Source organism: Manis pentadactyla, chromosome 9 (genome assembly GCF_030020395.1).
Source record: "Manis pentadactyla isolate mManPen7 chromosome 9, mManPen7.hap1, whole genome shotgun sequence".
In the NCBI taxonomy this organism is placed as follows: domain Eukaryota; kingdom Metazoa; phylum Chordata; class Mammalia; order Pholidota; family Manidae; genus Manis; species Manis pentadactyla.
In genome coordinates, this window is record NC_080027.1 from 15,768,737 (window position 1) to 15,787,302 (window position 18,566).

Genomic DNA, 18,566 nt, shown 5'->3' on the forward strand with positions numbered 1-18,566 from the left:
AAATATGGACTCTGTTAGTTATCTATTTTTTGCCTTTTAGCTCCACAGTCACCCTTCAGTACCTGTTCTGGGATAATAGACTGGACTTTAAGCATCTTCCTCTTGCAGGGGGCACGATAAAAAGCTTTGTCAGCAGAGGGCACTGGAGCAACACTGAAGGAAGGGAAGGGCTTGTCTTGGCGGCAGTGGGCTCTGGTTTCTTTTCCTTGCTCCTGCGCTGTGGTCTATCAGCAGTGCGTGTGCATGGGGACAGCAGGTGGTGCTCTGCTCCATCCATACACCGGGAACAGGCAATCCCATGGCGACCTCACAGACTCAGTCCAGCCCCGGTGTCCACTCTGCTGTGGCCATCCTGTCAAGGATACGACATTTGATATGCCTGTCTACCTGCTTCATGTTGTCCCTTGTAAAGAGCCTAGGCTTTTAACTGAAAGCCCTGTGTATTCACCAGTTCCCATCCCTGAATTCTAGCCATTAGCACCAAATCTTGTCAAGGATTTGAAATAAATGACTGGGTAGGATTATGGAATTTTTTTGGTAAATGTTTCTGAAATATTACATTGTCTATGAGAAGTATATAGGTAAATGTAGATCATCAGGAGGGAAGGGAGAGGGAACTCAGCAGCTGAGATATAGCAGGAAGATTGACTGCATAAACGTTTTTATAACTTGACTTTGGTACCATGTGAATGTATTAATTACTAAGAAAAATAAATACACATATCCCAGAGACTCATAGGGCCACAAAGTGCCATAAAGATTGAGGAATCAGGTATTTGGTTACCCTCACCATCTACAAAGACCACAGAGGACAACTTAGCCCTGATTTATTTGGGGGCAGAGAAAATTGAGTATCTTTCAGAGCCTGTGATGAACTAAGGGGATTATAATATTCCTATAAGTGCTTCTGTGAAGATTCAAAATCGGGTAATTGTCATTTTTTTTTTTTTTTACAGATGAAGGTATAGTAAGTACAGATGGTGGTTTTGTTAGAACTTTTCAGATCACTTATTCTGATATAGGATATGGGGCCTTAGACATTTTATTTGAACACTGTTACCTTTTCATTTTAAAATAGCTGTTAAAATCCTGATAGCACAGCTGATTACCTTTGGTCTTGCTTTCCCCAGAACTTTATTCTAGACTTCTGAACTAGGGTCAGCATACTATGTCCTGGGGCAAATCTAGCCTGTTTTTGCACAGCCCTCAAGATATTCACATTTTTACATGGTTTAAAACAATAAAAAGAAAAACATTTTGTGGCACACAAAGATGATATGAAATTCAAACTTCAGTGTCCTTAAATAGTTTTACTGGAACACAGCTGTGTTCATTTATTTACATATCATCCATGGCTGCCTTTATGCGATAATGTCAGAGAGGGGCACAGGCACACCTCAGAGACATTGCAGGTTTGGTTCCAGAACACTGCAATAAAACAAGTATCACGATAAAGCAAGTCAAATGGGTTTTTTGGTTTCCTGTGCATAAAAAAGTTATGTTTATACTAGAGCAGTCTAGAGAGTATGCAAAGCATTATATCTAAAAACACAATGTATATACCTTAATTAAAAAACACTTTATTACTAAAAAATGCTAACATCGAACTTTCAGCAAGTTGTGAAGTTTTGGCTGCTGGAGGGACTTGCCTCAATGTTGCTGTAGGTCCTACATCAGCACTTGCTGCTTCACCTTGTACTTTGATGTTATGGTACCAGCTTTTTTCCTTAAAACTCATCAATCTCTGCCAGCTTCAAGCTTTCCTTCTACAGCTCCTCACCTCTCTCAGCCTTCCTAGGACTGAGGACAGTTAGGGCCTTGCTCTGGATTAGGCTTTGGTTTAAGGAAAGGTTGTGCCTGGTTTGCTCTTCCATCCAGGCCACTAAAACTTTCTCCCTCTCAACAATAAGGCCATTTCACTTTTACATCATTCGTGTGTCCACTGGAGCTGCCCTTTTCATTTCTTTCAAGGCTTTTCCTTTGCATTCACACTTGGCTGACTGTTGGGACAAGAGGCTGAACTTTTGGCCTATCTTGGGATTCAGCATGCCTTCCTTACTAAGCTTAATCCTTCCTAGTTTGTGACTTGAAGTGAGAAACGTGAGACTTTTCCTTTTGTTTGAACACTTAGAGGCCACTGTAGGGTTATTAACTGGTTTGATGTCAATACTGCTGTGTCTTAGGGAAAAGAGACGACTCAGGAGAGGGACAGAGACAGGGGAATGCTGGTTGGTTGTGCAGTCAGAATACACACATTTATCGATTAAGTGCTCTGTCTTACATGAGCGTAGTTTGTGGAACCCCAAAACACAATAGTAACATAAAAGATCACTGATCACAGATCACCACAATAAATATAATAATAATGAAGCCTGAAATCTGTCTGTGTGAGAACTGCCAAATGTGACAGAGACGTGCAGTGAGCAAATGCTATTAGAAAAATGGCATAGTTAGACTTGTCTAACATAGGGTCACCACAACCTTTAATTTGTAAGAAACACAATTATCTGTGAAGTACAATAAACTGAGGAATGCTTGTAGTTGCAACAAAGACCGTATGACACTCAAAATGAAAAATATTTACTATCTGGCCCTTCACAGAAAGTTTATTAACTCCTGTGCTTAAGTGTTTCCAAAGACAGTGTTTCAGAATGCAGCTTTCTGGTGTGGTAGACTGACCGGATTAACGGCGCTCCTTGAAGCCGAGCCTTTTGCCAGGACTGTTGTGCTTTCCCCTCTGACGTTGCAGTCAGTCACATGACTTGTTTGACCAATGGGAGTCGACCAGAGACAATACAAGCAGAGGCTTGAAATGGGATTTGCACCCTGGGGCTTGTTGTGCTGCTCCTCTCTCTGCTGCTGTCCTGTGAACAGACCAAGGCTGGTCCGCTAGTGGTTGAGTCATGTGAACCGGCGCTGAGCAGCCCAGTCATTCCAGCTGAGACCAGCCTAAGTTAGCCAAGAGCCAAGACACCTAGGCAAGCCCAGCATCAATCACCCAAACCCAGCCAGATCAGCTGAACCCCGAGACTGAAGAGCCACGTAACTGTTTATTGTTATATGCCACTGACCTTTGATGGTGGTTTGTTACACAACATGATTCTGGCAATAGAAAACTGATACTATGGGCACATGAACTTAAGAAATTTCTCTTGTCAAAATTGGCTAAGGAACATTTTACTCTTTTGAGGGCTGTTTAGGGCTCTGATGGGGTTGAGGGGAGGGGGCGATATCTAAATAAAGTACAGAAGCGTCGAACTCCAAGGATGGGAGTAGGCATCAGATTACATCTTGAATTTCTGCAAAAATATCTTATACTTATAAAACAGGACTCAATAAATATCTGTATTTGGTCTGTGGCTTAATCTGGCCACTGCATCGAGTAGATGCTATGGCTAGGACTTGGCATGCCTCTTAACAATGAAGAGATGCAGCAAGACAGACAGACTCCATCATTTATGGAAAAATAATTCAATTTACTTCCTATTTATAAAACATAAAAAAAGTACCTTGGGTATAAAATCTAAATGTCTAAGGTGTCATCAGTCAGAAGCATAGAAATATCACTGTTTGCATCCTTCAGTCATTAGTGTATGGTGCAAAGAAAGCAGGTGCTGGGAACATCTGTACCAGGCTAAGTGAAAGCTTCACAAGGGTAAAGCCACAGAGCCCTTGGTGAGGAAGAGGGGTAGAGAACAGGAAAGGAGAGGTGCCAGAACTGAGGTAGGAGGCCAGGGTGGGATTATGTACTGGAGTCTGTCCTGGGGAACACTTTAAATGGCAAGAGGGAGGCTCTATCTTCTTGATGGCTGAACACAACTGGCCTGAGCCTGTCCTAGGGAAGTCAAGCTGTTTCCTGACATAGGGCCAAGCAGCCACTGCAGAGCCACAAGTGTGGCTTCTGTCAGGAAGGAAAGGCATCCATCAGTGCGACAAGAAGCAGTCACCTTCGGACTTGCATGAACTCCTTGCGCAGCCATAAAGAGTCCTGGTAGAAGCGAGGGTCACCCAGTCTCACAGCCGTCCGTTTGTAGAAGTAATAGTATAATACTGCCGCTGTGGATAATAAGCAGAAACAAAGCCCCAGGGATGCTCCCGATTATTCATTTCACGCTAAGAACATAACCTAATGAGGCCAAGGGACCCTGCCTCATGATTTCCCAGTGACTCCCAGAAAGGGTAGAGAGCACTGATCTCTCTTTTTGGGCATGGCTGCACTCCCCATCCCTTCTTGGCGCTGATGGGCGGGGAAGCTACTAGGGCCAAGGCGCTTACTGCCAGAGCCATAGGTAGGAACAAAGTGAGGCTTGATTTTTACCCAGTCTCTGGAACACAAACAGTGTTTGAAGTCCATCTGTCCAGACAAAGCAGTTGGAATTTTTCCAGCGTAAGTTCTGAAGGAGAAATGAATAGATAGGGAAAGGTTAATGGTCAGATGAGGCCCTAACATCTCCAATTCAGCTGCAGAGATGCCACTTGATTTAATCTCACCCTCCTCCTTTCTCTCTACAACCCCAAGGAGTGTTTCCCAATGGAGCCTCAAGCTCCCTTTTCTGCTGCAAGGGAATATCCTTTTAATCCTCAGAAAGGAAATATGAACTAAGCTATTTATTCCCTTTCACTCCCTCGCCTTTGCCAAGGAGAAACAATGATATTATCTCAGGAGTTCAGCACCGTCACTGTCTTGCCTTGAAAATCTCAGGCTCACTTCCTGTCAGATAAAAGCAAAGTGCACGCAGGGGGTAATCAGATTAACAGCCTTATAGTATAAAGCCAGGGCCTATTTTAGCTCAGGAACCAGAACAGAGACAATCTTCTTCAGGAAGCACCTAGAGACTTTGGCACTGATCTGCTGCTTTTCTGTGAGTTCTACTTCTCTCCATGGAAATCACAGTGCAACCTAAAAGAAGGTTCAATCTGAGAAGGTGGCTTTAGTAAAGAAATGACTAGAGAACCCTTAGGTTTGAAGGCATTCTATCAAAATGGGTAAAAGAAATACATGCAACACCCCCCAAAAAAGGAAGAATTTGTGAGGCCAAAGAAATCTGAAACTACAAAAACTGAATTTGCTCTGAGGCCTATGTTAGAACTAAAGGGAGACATCTTAGAGGTTGGTTGTCCTACTGTAATGATACAGACACAGCAGAGGGCAAAGCACTACAGGGTAGGCAGCCCTCTTGCCTGGCTATTTTCCATGGGACACCAATGCCCAAGGATATCTGCCTGCCCAAACAGCTAATGATGAAACAGATTCACCTTCCTACTTTAGCCCTGGCAGGCCTAAGGCAAAGGTGAACTGAATGGTTCAGAAGCATCCCTCAACTCTTGGATAAGGCTATTCTTCAATACGTGAGGTTGAGCAAAAGTGCCTTATGAAACTACATGTGCCTAGCTCCAGGCCAGAGCCCATTCATTTCACCACCTGTTGCCTATCAAGGATTCTGTGAGACACAAAAGCACGATGCTGGGCTCCCAGAGGAAAGATATTCCTAGCCCTTTAAGGATTCAGGAATTCAGAGCTCCACTCTTACCATGATCCAGACATGAAGAGAGATGCTGAGGGCGAAGTACACAGCTGTCAGGATGATGGTCCCTTTGAACTTATGGAATAGGAGGTTGACCAGGCCTGCCTGGAAGACGAAGGTGTTGAAGAACATGAGGAAAATGATGATGATGTTGAAGAGGATTGCAATATCCTGGATGCTGCAGACACATAAAACAAAGTACAGCCAAAGGGAGGCCTGTGTGAGGACCTAAGAGCTTGCCTCAAGTTCTCAGGGACACCATGAGGTCTGTCCTTCCCTGTCATATAGCATGGGCCCTGGGCCCGAAAGACTAGCCCTAACTACCCGCTGGCCCCATAAGTTGAGCTGCAGTCCACAGACAAGGCTTTCCTGCTCTGACACACTTAACCTCCTAGGCACTTGTGAGGGGAAGTGAGTTTTTTCCATGCCCAGAAAATGCCAGCCCTGTCTGTCACATAACCTAGTCCTATCAGACGTTTTCACCTAGCAAGACAGTGATATACTCTCCCTGAACTTTGCATTGCTATTACCTTAGTGCTATTCAAATCTCAATTCAAATGTCTCCTCTTTAGAAAGGAAAGTTTTTCTTTAAGCCCACTACCTAAAGTAGCCCCCTTCTCCACTCCAACTACTTTACAGCCATTGTATGACACTTATTACTATTTGAAAATATCCTTTTTTGTTTTTTTTTAATGGACTCACTGTCTCTCTGTACTAGAATAGATATTCCATGAGAGCAGGAACTTGTCAGGTTTACGACTGTGACTAGAACACTGTCTGGCAGGCCAATGAATACTTGTTGAATGAAGGAAGACTGTGTCTAAGACTGTGGTTTTCTTTTTAGAACTTGCTTCATGAAGTCTATAAATTATTGAGGAGGAAAATTGTCAATAGCTTCCATCCTATGGGGTTCATATATATTATTAATATGATTACCCTTTAATCCGCCATTTTGTAATCTTCTTTCCTGGCAATGTGTGACAGTATCTCTATTTACAATGGAGAAAATGACAAGATCACCAGTCTGACCCTCGTTTTTTACATAAACTGCTTCCTGGATGCTGAACCCCTCTTAGACATATATCAAAACAGGATCTGTGACATGTCTATGTACCATGGAGTATCCAGGACAATGTAAAGTTTTATTCTCCTGATATTTCCCTATTAATAACTTTGAAATGCTAAATCATGACTGTCATAGCTTTCAAACTGCTTGGGTTAGGTTTCCCAGTCTCACCCACTGAACTCACATGAAGAGCACCAGCTGGATGACAGGAGCCATACGGAGTAGCTCTGAGAAGGAATTGACAAAGAGGTCATAGGACAGCAGCAGGAATTGCAGGGAGAGCACCAGGCTATAGTTACTGGTCTGGAGCATCTTCCTTCTGCTCTCTTGGGCCCCCAGAGGCACATTCCACAGTTCTCCAGAAAATAGATCCTGGCTCTCCCCAGTGCTGAGGGAGAAGTGTCTGGTTCCTCAAGATTGGTGTTGTTTCCCTTGCTCTGTTGAGACAAAAAGAGGCAGTGAGAAATTCATCAGTATAATATTACTAAGGATCTGCTCTGTGCCAGGTCCCATTCTAGGTATGGGGGATACATCAATAAGCAAAACCACCGCCAATAAAAAACCCAACTAGTTATCCCTCCTGGGAACCCTCACCCTCAAACTTTTCTCCACACTTGGAACCTTCCAAATGCAGAGCTCTTTGTAGCCCTTTTTGAATCCAAAGGCATCTAGGAGTACTGCAAAGAATGACCGTCAGGTCACGTAACAATCCTAATATTAACTGCAGCAGTAAACCTTTACATATCACTTATAACATGCCAGGGGTGATTCTAAGCACTAACATTAAATCTCACAATAATTCCATGAGGTGGAAGATATGCTATTACTCTCCTGATTTTACAGATGTGACAACTGAGGCCCAGAGAGCTAAAACAATCTGTCCAAGGGTCACATTGCTATTAAGTGGCAGAGTTGTGGTTCAGATTCAGGCAATGTGGGTCCAGAGTCTGTGCTGTTAACTATGGAACAAAGCTGCCTCTTACATAAATGATAGGCTGATATGTAACTAGTCAGGTGAAGTGGGAAGTGGTGTAGGCAGAAAAAGCTGAGAAGAAACAGAGCTCTCCCCCCATATTTTATGTTTAAGGTTATGGTAGCAACACAGTGGCACCAGATAAGGAGAGCTGGGTCTTTATTTTCATGTATCCCAAGACCCAGAAGTTGCTCTGGGGGTGTCCTGTGACCCCTCCTGGTGAACTGAATTCATAAACAAATTTTAAAATGCTTTGAGATGTAAGAGAAATTAAGTTAGCATCCGTAAATGCTTGACAAGTACAAGTCTTGTCATATTAGCTTATGTAATCCCATTTTGAGAAGTAGCTGTTATTAAGCATATAATGCCCATTTCACACAGAAGCTCTGAGAGGTTAAGGAACCTGATCCACCTCACCTCGTGAAGTTCTGCCTCAGTGGTTGTATGTATTCTCCCACCCAAGTTCCCTCATTCATCAAATAATATTGATAGCTGTCGCTTACTTACCAGCACCATGATAAACTTGCCAAACCAAGATAATTTCCTTTAATCCTCGCAACTACTCTGCAACGAAGTAGGGAATTAACCCATTCTACAGGCAAGGACACGGTACGAGTTCAAGTCACTTCTCCAGGTCGCAGGTGCGCATTGCTAGGACTCCCAGCTACATGGGACACTAACAGCAGGATGTGACACCAAAGCGCATGCTCTTAACCACTGCTTCACAAGCCACCGCCGTGGGCTCACGTGGGGACCCGCTATATAGACCCGCCCACTGCAATCTCTACCGAAAAGATGCCCATCTTCTCCGGTTTAGGGCAGCGGTGATTTGCAAGGTAATGAGGCGATCCTCAGTTTGTTCACGCTACCTGCTGCGTTCCCTTTATCCCCAGAACAGCTTTCGTCACCCTATCCAATCCACCTTAAAATGGGACTGTCGTGGCAAAAAAACAAAACAATAATAAAAATTCCGTCTTCTGGTCACTTTACCCACTCCCCATTTAGCCCTCTCACCTCACAGACCCAACGTCGGTTGTCATGGGAACACAGTACTGGCTTCCGGAAACCGGTCTTCAATTCCGGAAGTAGATGGCAAACGCGGGCTCAGTCTGCGCCGTGCTAGCCGCGCGTCCTGTTTTCTCTCGCCGCTCTATGGCCGGCCGGCTGCCATATTTGCGCCTTCGCCGTCCTGGGCCCGCCCCTCTCCTGGCCCTCCCAGCCGCTGGCCGAGGCCTTCTGCCCACTCCGTACGCGGCCTCTCTGAGGGCCACCTCTGGGGAAAGGTTTCGCGTCTGCCCAAGCATTCCCGCTTCCACGGGCTGTGGGGTGGGGGACAGTGCAGACTCGTGGCGGCGCTCCTGGTCCCCGGAAACCCGGGCTTGCCGAAGAAACGTCTGCGGTGGAACTGGAGTTGAGGGTCAGCACCTTGACGTGCCGAGAGTTGGAAGCCTCGCGGTTCCGGACTTCATTTCCCAGGCGGCAGCACGCGCGACCGGACGTGCCGCGAGCACTGAGGGCGAGGCGGCCACGCCCGTCAGCCCTAGGCGGCGGGTTCGCTGGGGCGGGGTGAGGTGTTCCCGGGGCGTCCATGGCTCTGACCCTCGGGATCCTCGGGAGCTGCGGCGCCGGGTGGCAAGAGACGGGTCTGGGAGACCCCTGAGTCCCACTGTGGTTTGGGGGTGAGGAAGAGCCCGGGCTGGGAGTGCAGGGACTAGGGTTCGAGTACTGGCTCTGTTGCTGCCTCGCCTAATGCTGTCGCGACCCTTCGCTCGGTCTCAGCTTTGCCTTTTAGGACATGGACTTCGTTCTCCGTGCCTTTCCGTCCACGGGTGGTGGTTGTTGCGGCACGAAAGATCTCCAGAAGTGGCAGTCAGCAGGCAGAGCCCCAAGCCTTAATTTCTACCCAGGGTTAGCTGGGATCAAGGGCCGTTAGTTCCAGCAGACGAGTCAAGGGTCGGATCCTGGTCCCGGGTTCTCTGCACACCCGAGCTAGACCAGGGCACGGTCCGGAAGGGCGGTGCTAAGGGAGAGCCTTCTTATTTACCTCCGGACTGGAATTTAGGGTCCCCCACTCCCGAATTTACAGATGCTACGTCTGGAAGGGAGGAGTTGGAGCCGAGGGCGAGTGAACCTGAATTCCTGTACCAGCTCTTGCCACTCACCTTTGCCAAGTCACTTCTTTGGGCCCCAGTGTTTTTGATCTGTAAGATAAGAGTTAAGCACTTGAACTCTACGTCTGGTTCTCAGAATTCCTAAAGCCCCCAACGTTCATGTGGGAAGCGGGAAAAGCAAACTGATGTTCTGTTCCTTCATCCATTGGGAGTTCTAAATTATAAAAGTAACATAAGAGTTTGGAATACAGCCTTTTCCTAAGTCCAAGGGCTGAATGGAAACTACCTGTTTCCTACCCGGGGGCCTGATGTGTTTTGGTGTAGCCTGGGAGGCTCCTTCCTGCTGAGGGATTGAGAAGAGAGGTTGGAGAGTAGGCTCCTTAGATCAGGGTTAGTAAACTGATCTGCAGGCCAATCTGGCCCACATGAATGGTTTTTTACATTTTTTAATGTTTGAGAAAATTGAAAAGGATAATATTTTGTGACATGAAAATGATATGAAACTGAAATGTCAATGTCCATAAATAAAGTTTTTTGGGAAGACAGCCATGTTTATTTGCAAAGATAGTGTCTATGACTGCTCTTGCACTGTGTTAGCAGAGTTGATGATATAGTTGTGACAGAGACCATATGGCCTGTAAAACCTAAAATATGTACCATTCTGGCCCTTCACAAGAGTTTGCTGACTTCTGCCTTAGAATGGAGCTCAATAAAATGAGAGCAGAGTGAAACCAAACCATGGTGAGCACGTCCTGAAATCATAGCACAACCTGCTCTGTGAGAACAAATGAGAGAAAATTCTCAGTGTTTGGACTGCAAACAAGCCTGCTGATCAAGAGCTCCGTTATGCTGACTGAACACTTCACTGGCTGTGACTGAACATCTGGTGACCTGAACTTCCTCTGCTCTTACAGGAACTATGGGGACAGCTCTGAATCTGGGTAGCAAATCTCAGAGCTCAGTGGTTGTGTCACAAGGCTTCCAGAAGCTATAGCATGATTTTCTCCTTCCAGCTTCATGGAAACTTATTTTTTTTCCCCAGCCCTCAGCACTTCCTTTCAGGGTTTACTGCCAACTTGGATCACCTTGTGAGAGCTCAGCATCTTTCTGGTTAGGTGCACAGCTGGCCTGGAGAGAGCTAGCATGGCATGAAATCAGGGCCCCTGAGAGGCCTGGGCAAGCATGGGTGCCATGAGCTTCAGGTTTTTGTTAGAAGTTATGATGAAATACTGGGACAATACCAAGAAAAGTATAATAATTTACTCTCAGTGTCCTTATAAACATTTTCTCACTTGATCTTCCGACCACCCGTGGCCAAGGAATAAGCATGGTCTTTGAAGCCACACAGACAAGGTTTGAAACTCCCTGCCCATTTACTGAGTTCCTAATGCTACATACTTAATCTCTGAATCTTAGTTTCTTTACCTATAAAATGTGGATGATAATTCCTCACAGGGTTGTCGAGAGGAGTAAAAGGAATCACACTAAAACGTGTGTTACGTTCTAGTGTGGTGTCTACTCATAGCTGTTTTTCAGTAAATGATACTCTTATTTTCATGCCTTTCTTTCAGATAAGAAGACTGAGTCCTACAAATGTTAAGTGATTTGTTCAGGTGCCTCAGTTCATAAGAATTGGAGCCCAGACCATCACTCTATTAGCTTGCCACCAGGTCTAAAGGTGAGCAATCAAGGGTTTTATCTCCTTGGGACTTCGTGGCTATTTTAGGAGCCTTGTCTTCTGTTAGCTGGTTCAGATCAAGGGACCGCAACTGCAGGAAGCCACAGTGTCACCTTCTTGGTGTTGAGTCCATGGGACAAGTGACTGCCTTGAGAGCTGGGCCCATGCTGCCTATACATGGGCTGAAAGTGGAGGCAGTCCTGTGGCTTTGTGCATTTGTGCATCAACCCTCAAGCCCACTTGCTTGGCTTTTAAGAGCAGCTGCTCAGGGGCCTAGGCATTCTTCATGCCTGAAACCAGAGTTGCGTGTCAGATAAATGTAAATCTCAAACTCTTGCTTTCTAGACCATGAATTCTTGTTTCCTCTTTTCTCCTTTTAACTTTCCCCAGGGGAAAAAAAACAGAAGTCTCAGGGCTGGGGACAAGTGAGGGCTGTTGCCCCATTCAGGGTGTGGAGTGTGGGATTCTGGAGTGAGGACATGCTCTCATCTACCTAATGAGAGGATTAGCCCACAGAGTTCACCATCTGGAGAAGAAGTCTGTAGAAGTGGGAGCCCACAGGACTTCCTCCTGGCTGGCCTAATAGTGTGCTTCCTCCTTGTAGGTTGTGATTTTGCCTCCTTATGTTAGAAATGAGAGCTGACCTGGGCATTTGTGTGCTCTAGCCTGGGTTTTGACTCCTGTCCTTTCTTTTCTCTGGCGGGCACCCTCTTCTGGTCCTGCGAGGGGAGACTAATTCCAGGGCTCTTGGCATGCAGCCACAGCAGAGGAGGCCCCTCTCCAGGGCAGGCTCCAGGCCTGAGCTAACTGCACTGTGCATTGTCAGGTGCTGGGGTGGGGCCTCAGTCACTTCTCATAACCAGAGTGCAGGCCCACCCAGCCATCAAGGCTTCACAGGGTGGTGCCAGGCTGACGGCAGGGGAGCTGAAGCAAAAAGTACTCACCCTTTGGGCCAAGGTCTGTGTTACCTCCTTTAGCCAGTGTGCAGGGCACACCCGTGCCAGCAGAGCCATCAGGGATGTGTAATTTCCACTTCATCCAGGAGTGCCTGATCAGAATGGCTATGGGATGGTTCTGTCTGCCTTTCTGTGCACTATGGCTCCTGGGCTCGATGTGCATCCTCTTCACCATCTACTGGATGTGCTACTGGCATGGAGGCTTTGCCTGGGATGACACCATTTTTATGTTCAACTGTCATCCGGTGCTCATGGTTGCTGGCATGGTGGTGCTCTACAGTGCTGGTGAGTAAGAGGTCAGCCTGGGAGACGTGCTGGCCTGGGCGGACGGAGTGCTCCCTCCCCAGAGCTGGCCTTTGTCACTGTTGGGTATGGGGCTATGGGGTTGGTTTTGGGGGGGGGGGGCTGTCTCTGGGCCCAAGTATCATTTGGAAGAAGTGAGAATTGGGGTATCTGAGAAGGGCAGTTTCACAGATACTCTAGGGCAGAAGTAGGCAAATGTTTTCTGCAAAGGGCCAGATAGTAAATGTGGTAGGCTTTACAAGCCGTATTACCTGCATTGCAGCTACTCAGCTCTGCTATTGTATTGTGAGAGTGGCCACAGACATCATAAAAATACACGCATGGTTCACTCCACTAAAACTTTACTGACAAAATTAGATAGCAGGCTGGATTTGGCCTGTGAGCTATAGTTTGCCAACCCGTGTTCTCAGGAGCAGGAGATTAAAGCCTACCACGGCATAGTCAGGTCCTTATATGAGAGATCTGCTTTCTCCAGCCAGACCCATCTTTGCCTGGCCCATCCAGAGCTGTGCCTTGGGGCCCAGGTGAGCCTCATGTCTCACTTGTAAAATGGGAATGATGACATTGATAATAGCAGCTTACCCTATGTACTTCAGATACATTATCCCATTTTGTTCTTACAAGAAGCTTGTGAGGTGGACACTATTGTTACCCCAGGTTACAGATGAGGAAACAGATTTAGAAAGAAGATGCCAAATATGCTAAGAGGCAGAGCCAGGATTTGGACCTAAGTCATCTAACCTCACAGCCTGGGTTCTTGCAACTCATGTCAGTTGTGAGAACTCATTTAGATGAAATAATGAATGCGACACTGTTTCTTAACCTGCAGAACTGCATACAACAGTTTTTTAAATGCATTTGTTATTGTAATGACAGAATGGGAGGTCCAAGAAGCTGCTCTTCCCTCTTTACCACGTCTCTTCTCCCCCATTCATGGCTGACTGCTGTCCCAGAAATGGGGTGAGGACAGAAGATACAGAGGAGTTGACACTGATGTTCTAGCCCTTCCTTCTCCCCTCGTTGGGGAAACTGTGTGGGATCCTGTCAGGGCGATTGTTATAACGCGTGGCTGAGCACGAGGGGAGGAGGCTGAGCCTGGGGGCTGCTCTCTCCTGCAGCTTCACTGGTGTACCGCCTGCCTTGGTCATGGGTGGGACCCAAGCTGCCCTGGAAGTTTGCCCACGCGTTCCTGCACCTGACAGCCTTCATCCTGACCGTCCTGGGGCTGGTGGCCGTCTTCAGGTTTCACAACCATAAAAACACTCCCAACCTCTATTCCCTGCACAGCTGGCTGGGCATCACCACCGTCTTCCTCTTTGCCTGCCAGGTGGGTTCTCTCTGCCCTCCTTTGGGTTCCCACTACTGGGTGGCAGCCGTGGGCTCTGGTTGGGGCTTTGCTTGCAGCAGCATCTACTCCCTCTCCTTACTGCCTGGAGAAGGCCTTTCAGGGCACATCCTCGTAGACTCAGCAGCTTAAAGGGCTCCGGGAGACTGGTGGCTCCAGCACTCCCCATCATGTGGCCGTCTGTGGTCCTGGAGTGCTCCGAGCTAACTTTGTCACAGCATGAACCATGCCAGCTCTACATCAGCTTTGCCACCTTCCCCATTCCCACCTTTCAGGGAACCAGAAGCAGCTCTAGAAGTGGTTTCCGAATTCTGATGTGAGCCCTATACAAGGGAGGAGTGTTATGAACCAGGACTGGAAGGGAGCTGGCAAGCGAGGATGGCTGGGTTTGCGGGAGACTGTGTGGTAGCTAAGCATTTCCTGTAACGTTCTTGTTTGTGTCAGACAAACAGACCACAGTGAGGAAGTTAGGTGTAGTGCTGGGGCAGCGCCTGGTGGGAGGTTTGGGGTGGGACAGAAGGGCGAAGGCACACTGCTGGGGTGGGATGACTTGGTGCACCTTTGGCCACACACGTTACGGTCACATACTTCCTCCATGTCCACAGTGGTTCCTGGGCTTTGCCGTCTTCCTGCTGCCCTGGGCGTCCCTGAGGCTGCGCAGCCTCCTTAAACCCATCCACGTCTTCTTTGGAGCCTCCATCTTATCTCTGGCCATTGCGTCTGTCATTTCCGGCATTAATGAGAAGCTCTTCTTCAGTCTGTGAGTGGGGTGTGGACCCAGACTCAAAGGTGGAGGAGAAGGAGTAAGGTTTTTAAAAGTTGTATCCAATGATCATAGGACCCATCAAGGGGAGCCTTGAGGGTTGGACTTGTTCCTGATCTGGAAGGTAATGGAATTGGTCTTTCTTTAGGTTGATATTGGTAAATTGGTCAGCAAATATCCAGCATCAAACTGACTTAGCACCTACTGTGTGTCAGAAGCTATTCTAAGCACCTTAAATCTAATCCTCGAACCACCCTACAACATAAATACTGTTGTCATTGTCACTTATAAATGAGGAAACCGAGGCACAGAGAGGTTAAGTAATTTACCTAAAGGCACACAGCTGGGATTTGAGGTAGGTTTAGAGCCTGCATGCCTAACCACTACCATCCCCCATTCTTTCCAGGCAGTGGGGGTGTACTGAAAGCAAGTAAGAGTTGAGATCAGACCTGGGTTTAGATCTTGGCTGTGCCATTTACAAGTTGTGTAACTGGGCCCGTTCATTCCACCTTTTTGAGCTTTTGTTCTCTCATAGGTAAAAAGCATTCCATGGATATTTGTTGTGGTGGTGGGAGCTGAGAAAGTATGTTAATATTCCAGATCACAGGTGGTCCTGGGAAGCTTCTCTCACACTTTGTTAGTGGCACTGAATCTCCTGTTGGGCAAAAATGTGTGGAAAAGTCTCTTGAGGGCCCTTGTTTTGTTCTTTTCAGGCAAAATGCCACCAACCTGTACTCCAGTCTGCCTAGTGAGGCTGTCTTTGCCAACAGCACTGGGATGCTGGTGGTGGTCTTTGGGCTGCTGGTGCTATATATCCTTCTGGCTTCATCTTGGAAATGCCCAGAACCGGAGATCCTGACGGAAAGACAGGTATGGGGGCCTGGTCTCCTATTCCAGGTCCAGGTAGGGGTAGGGCCAAATCTAGAGAAGGGCCCCTCAGGAAATGCTTGGGCCTTGCCGGTAACCCAGTAACACGGTGGGAAACCAGATAGTTTGAAGGTGGGGTTAGGTGAGCTGAAAGGAAGCCCTTGTACCAAACCAGCACATCCCAGCCTGCTCAGGCTCAGGGGCTCCTGGGGGCCTGTCCACTGGGAGAGGGCAGGGGGTTACTGCCCTTCCCAAATTCCTGTGGTTTCAGCAGAAGTGGGGCCTTATCTTCCCAAGGAAGGGCTTAAGCATGATGAGAGGATGTTGTAATTTCTACCTTTCCAGCTTTGGGGCTTGTCTAGTGGGATGGGAGCTTATCTAGTGGGGCTTGGTCACAGGTAGAGTGCTTGGAACAGGTTTTGCCTGTTCTTAGCCACTCAGGCGCCTGAGGGATGTGGTCAGATGGGGTGTGTATCAGGCTGAGGGACTTTGGTGCTTCCCTGAAAGACCTGGCAGCTTGCCTGGGGACTACCCCAGATGTTGGAGGTCTGTCTGAACAGCTCAGACCTGGTGTGACTCTGCGGGTCAGGGGCCATTTTGAATTTTGATGGTATGCCATTAACTGCTGTGCATCTGCCTGTCTTTCCAGCCCCTGTTGCATGATGGAGAATGAAGCAAGAAAGGGGTGCTGGGAGCCATCAGTGGTATGGTCTGGACTCCTCTCAAAAGCTCTGCTCTACCTGGGGCTCCGTCTGTTTCAGCAGCAGACTTGCTTTGGTCTCTCGGCTAAGACCTCTCTCCTGCTCTCTGAAGTCATGCTGGTTTCCTCTTCAGGCCCCTAGGGTTGTGGCACAAAATCCTCACAGCCCAGATAAGCACTTGAGTGCAATCTGCAGTGTGAAAAGTGCAGGAGGTGACTGTCCCTCAGCTTTCCCATTGAAGGCGTGCATTTGATTTACGCCACCCACCTGCTATGGGGCAGGCTTCACCTCCACCTGGTGTGTCATCTCCACCTGGACGTGAGGCCGGGTGGGCCCATCGTGAGGTGATGGAACGAGTAGGGAGGGTGGTGGCAGAGCAGCTTCTGCAGAGAAGCCAAGCTGCGGCCCACTCTTTGCTGTTGTCTCATGTCACCACGTTCTGTGCTTGCACAGTGGCCACTTGGCTCCACATCTTCTAGAGGCTGCCACAGCTCGGGCCTGGGCCCCAGCCTTTCCCTGACTTACACTGCCAAGCAGCCCAGCAAACCCTGGTAACCTGCTTTCTCAAGAACACACAGTGTGCCCCCAGCTGTCCTGACAGATGAGTAGCAGGGGTGCCTAGGACTTCCTTTCCTTCTCTCTGGATCAGGGCTTCCCTGCCTGTCCCCTGGCAGGTTCAGCCTGGCTCTTGGCAGGGCCCTAGCCAGCTAAGTTTCACTCTCCAGCTCACATGCCAAAGTTGTGCACTGTGCCAGCCGAGCTAAGTTTCACTCTCCAGCTCACATGCCAAAGTTGTGCACTGTGCCAGCCGAGCTCTGGGAGCCATGGCCATCTTCAGAGGTGTCCCTTGCAGAGTGTCAGAGTGCCTTATCTGCCCCCACAACGGCTGCTTGCCTAGTCAGACCCAGTCTCGTGTGTTAGGCCAGATGGTGAGCTGCTGTTCCTCTCCACTGGAGAAGCTGGGGTGGAGAGGGAGGAGTCCTGTTCCTCCCCTAAGTGTGCTGCTGCAGCCTTTCCTGCCCTCTCCAAATGAGCCCTGCCAGGGCCGAGGCCACATGGCTTAATGAGCAGCATGTCACTAACTCCAATAGGTGGCGAGGAGGCTGACTGTCCACCCCAACCCCATGTGGCTCTATGTTGGCAGGAGGGCTGTGACTGAACTTCTGGAGGGGACAGAGCCTTCAGTCATTGGGATGACTACTAGGTGCCTTGGTCCCATGACCAGCTCCCCCTCTTTCCATATGAGTAGGCATTTCACTTGTTTATGAAGCTTGACTTTCATTAATCATATTAAGAATCAAAGCCTTCTCTGCTGAAATGACATTGTGGTTAAATGAGCTCTGGGCAGCTTGTCAAAACCTTGGACAGTCCTGACCCTCAGACCTGGGGAGGGCCAAACCAGAAGGCACTAAATATCCATGATTGTCCTGGAATCGTGTGACTCTACATGTGTGGCTGTCCTCAATAGTGAATGGCTTTTGAGCACTTGGTTATCTCATGAGGAAATAAATATTTCCTATTTTATAATCTGGAACACAAGACTCAAAAAGAGTGACTTGATCATTGGTGCCTGAGGTCACCCAGCCAGGTGGCAGAGTTGGGATCCACAGGTCTGGAAGTCTCCTTCCCGGCGCTCAATGTGTGGTCTGTGTACACTGATAACTGTGCCTTGCCATGGGCCCCGGACAGATTGAGGGAGGCTGCAGCCACATTTAGGCAAAGTGAGTGATGGCGGGCCCCCTTCCCAGTGTGACCAGCTGTAGATGCCCGTGGTGGTGGAGCAGACATCCTGGAAGCAGGTGAGTGCAGATACTGATGATAATAGTAACTCCGTCAGTGAGCACCCAGACTATGCTGGAGTTGGGAGGGGTGTTAACTCCATGAATTCATTTGAATCCTTTCCACATCCCCGGAGATGGGTACTGTTCAGAATTTACGGTGCAAGTGACTGAGTTTATATAGCTGGTTTGAAGCAGAACCAGAATTCAAAGTCACATCTGAATCCAGACTAGTGCTTTCAACCACTCCTCAGCACCAAGCACGGACCCAGTGTGCACTGTGCTGTCTCTGCCATATGCCAGACTCCATGCCCTCACCTGCCCACCCACGTGCTATCAGTGATTGCTCTACAGAGAACTGGGGGCTGGCTTGAGTGGTCTGCTGTATGAGCCTTAGGATTGTGATTTCTTTTCCTTCTGGTGTCTCATTTGCCCATTTGATTCCCAAAGAATCAGTGAATTCTGTTACCATTGAGAGGAGCACACACATCAGGTGTGGA

The 18,566-nt window shown here is 48.0% G+C and overlaps 2 protein-coding genes across 7 annotated transcripts; one reads left to right on the forward strand and one right to left on the reverse strand.

The window, feature by feature from the left end:
* Positions 1 to 1,303: 1,303 nt before the first annotated feature.
* TMEM138 (transmembrane protein 138) lies at positions 1,304 to 9,011 on the reverse strand. Of its 3 annotated transcripts, none has more exons than XM_036925012.2 (6): positions 8,579 to 8,971; positions 6,776 to 7,028; positions 5,532 to 5,703; positions 4,319 to 4,394; positions 3,948 to 4,056; positions 1,304 to 1,428 (listed from the first exon to the last, which is right to left on the reverse strand). In XM_036925012.2, exons 2-6 carry the CDS (start codon positions 6,901 to 6,903, stop codon positions 1,398 to 1,400), a joined length of 516 nt encoding a protein of 171 aa, XP_036780907.2. In that variant the 5' UTR covers positions 6,904 to 7,028; positions 8,579 to 8,971; the 3' UTR covers positions 1,304 to 1,397. The 3 variants fall into 3 exon arrangements, with proteins under 3 accessions (XP_036780907.2, XP_057363003.1, XP_057363004.1); XM_057507020.1 differs by lacking the exon at positions 1,304 to 1,428 and adding an exon at positions 1,486 to 2,864 and having other exon boundaries at positions 8,579 to 9,011; XM_057507021.1 differs by lacking the exons at positions 1,304 to 1,428; positions 8,579 to 8,971 and adding exons at positions 1,486 to 2,864; positions 8,072 to 8,572.
* On the forward strand, positions 9,002 to 17,821 carry LOC118931977 (lysosomal membrane ascorbate-dependent ferrireductase CYB561A3). Of its 4 annotated transcripts, none has more exons than XM_057507019.1 (7): positions 9,002 to 9,130; positions 11,247 to 11,353; positions 12,396 to 12,594; positions 13,731 to 13,939; positions 14,563 to 14,717; positions 15,434 to 15,590; positions 16,237 to 17,821. In XM_057507019.1, the coding sequence occupies exons 3-7, from the start codon at positions 12,411 to 12,413 to the stop codon at positions 16,258 to 16,260; spliced, it is 729 nt and encodes a 242-aa protein (XP_057363002.1). In that variant the 5' UTR covers positions 9,002 to 9,130; positions 11,247 to 11,353; positions 12,396 to 12,410; the 3' UTR covers positions 16,261 to 17,821. The 4 variants fall into 4 exon arrangements, with proteins under 4 accessions (XP_057363002.1, XP_036780883.1, XP_036780889.1 ...); XM_036924988.2 differs by having other exon boundaries at positions 9,107 to 9,243; XM_036924994.2 differs by lacking the exons at positions 9,002 to 9,130; positions 11,247 to 11,353 and adding an exon at positions 11,817 to 11,953.
* The last annotated feature ends 745 nt before the right edge of the window (positions 17,822 to 18,566 follow it).

What these genes read in the sequence shown, in the direction of transcription:
- LOC118931977 (XM_036924979.2), top strand. Translation starts at nt 12,372, where the DNA reads ATGTGTAATTTCCACTTCATCCAGGAGTGCCTGATCAGAATGGCTATG. An exon ending in GGTGGTGCTCTACAGTGCTG is followed by an intron (nt 12,595 to 13,730) that starts GTGAGTAAGAGG and finishes TCTCTCCTGCAG; the next exon opens with CTTCACTGGTGTACCGCCTG. An exon ending in GAGAAGCTCTTCTTCAGTCT is followed by an intron (nt 14,718 to 15,433) that starts GTGAGTGGGGTG and finishes TGTTCTTTTCAG; the next exon opens with GCAAAATGCCACCAACCTGT.
- TMEM138 (XM_057507020.1), bottom strand. Translation starts at nt 6,903, where the DNA reads ATGCTCCAGACCAGTAACTATAGCCTGGTGCTCTCCCTGCAATTCCTG. An exon ending in ATCCAGCTGGTGCTCTTCAT is followed by an intron (nt 5,704 to 6,775) that starts GTGAGTTCAGTG and finishes ATGTGTCTGCAG; the next exon opens with CATCCAGGATATTGCAATCC. An exon ending in GTTTGTGTTCCAGAGACTGG is followed by an intron (nt 4,057 to 4,318) that starts GTAAAAATCAAG and finishes TATTATCCACAG; the next exon opens with CGGCAGTATTATACTATTAC.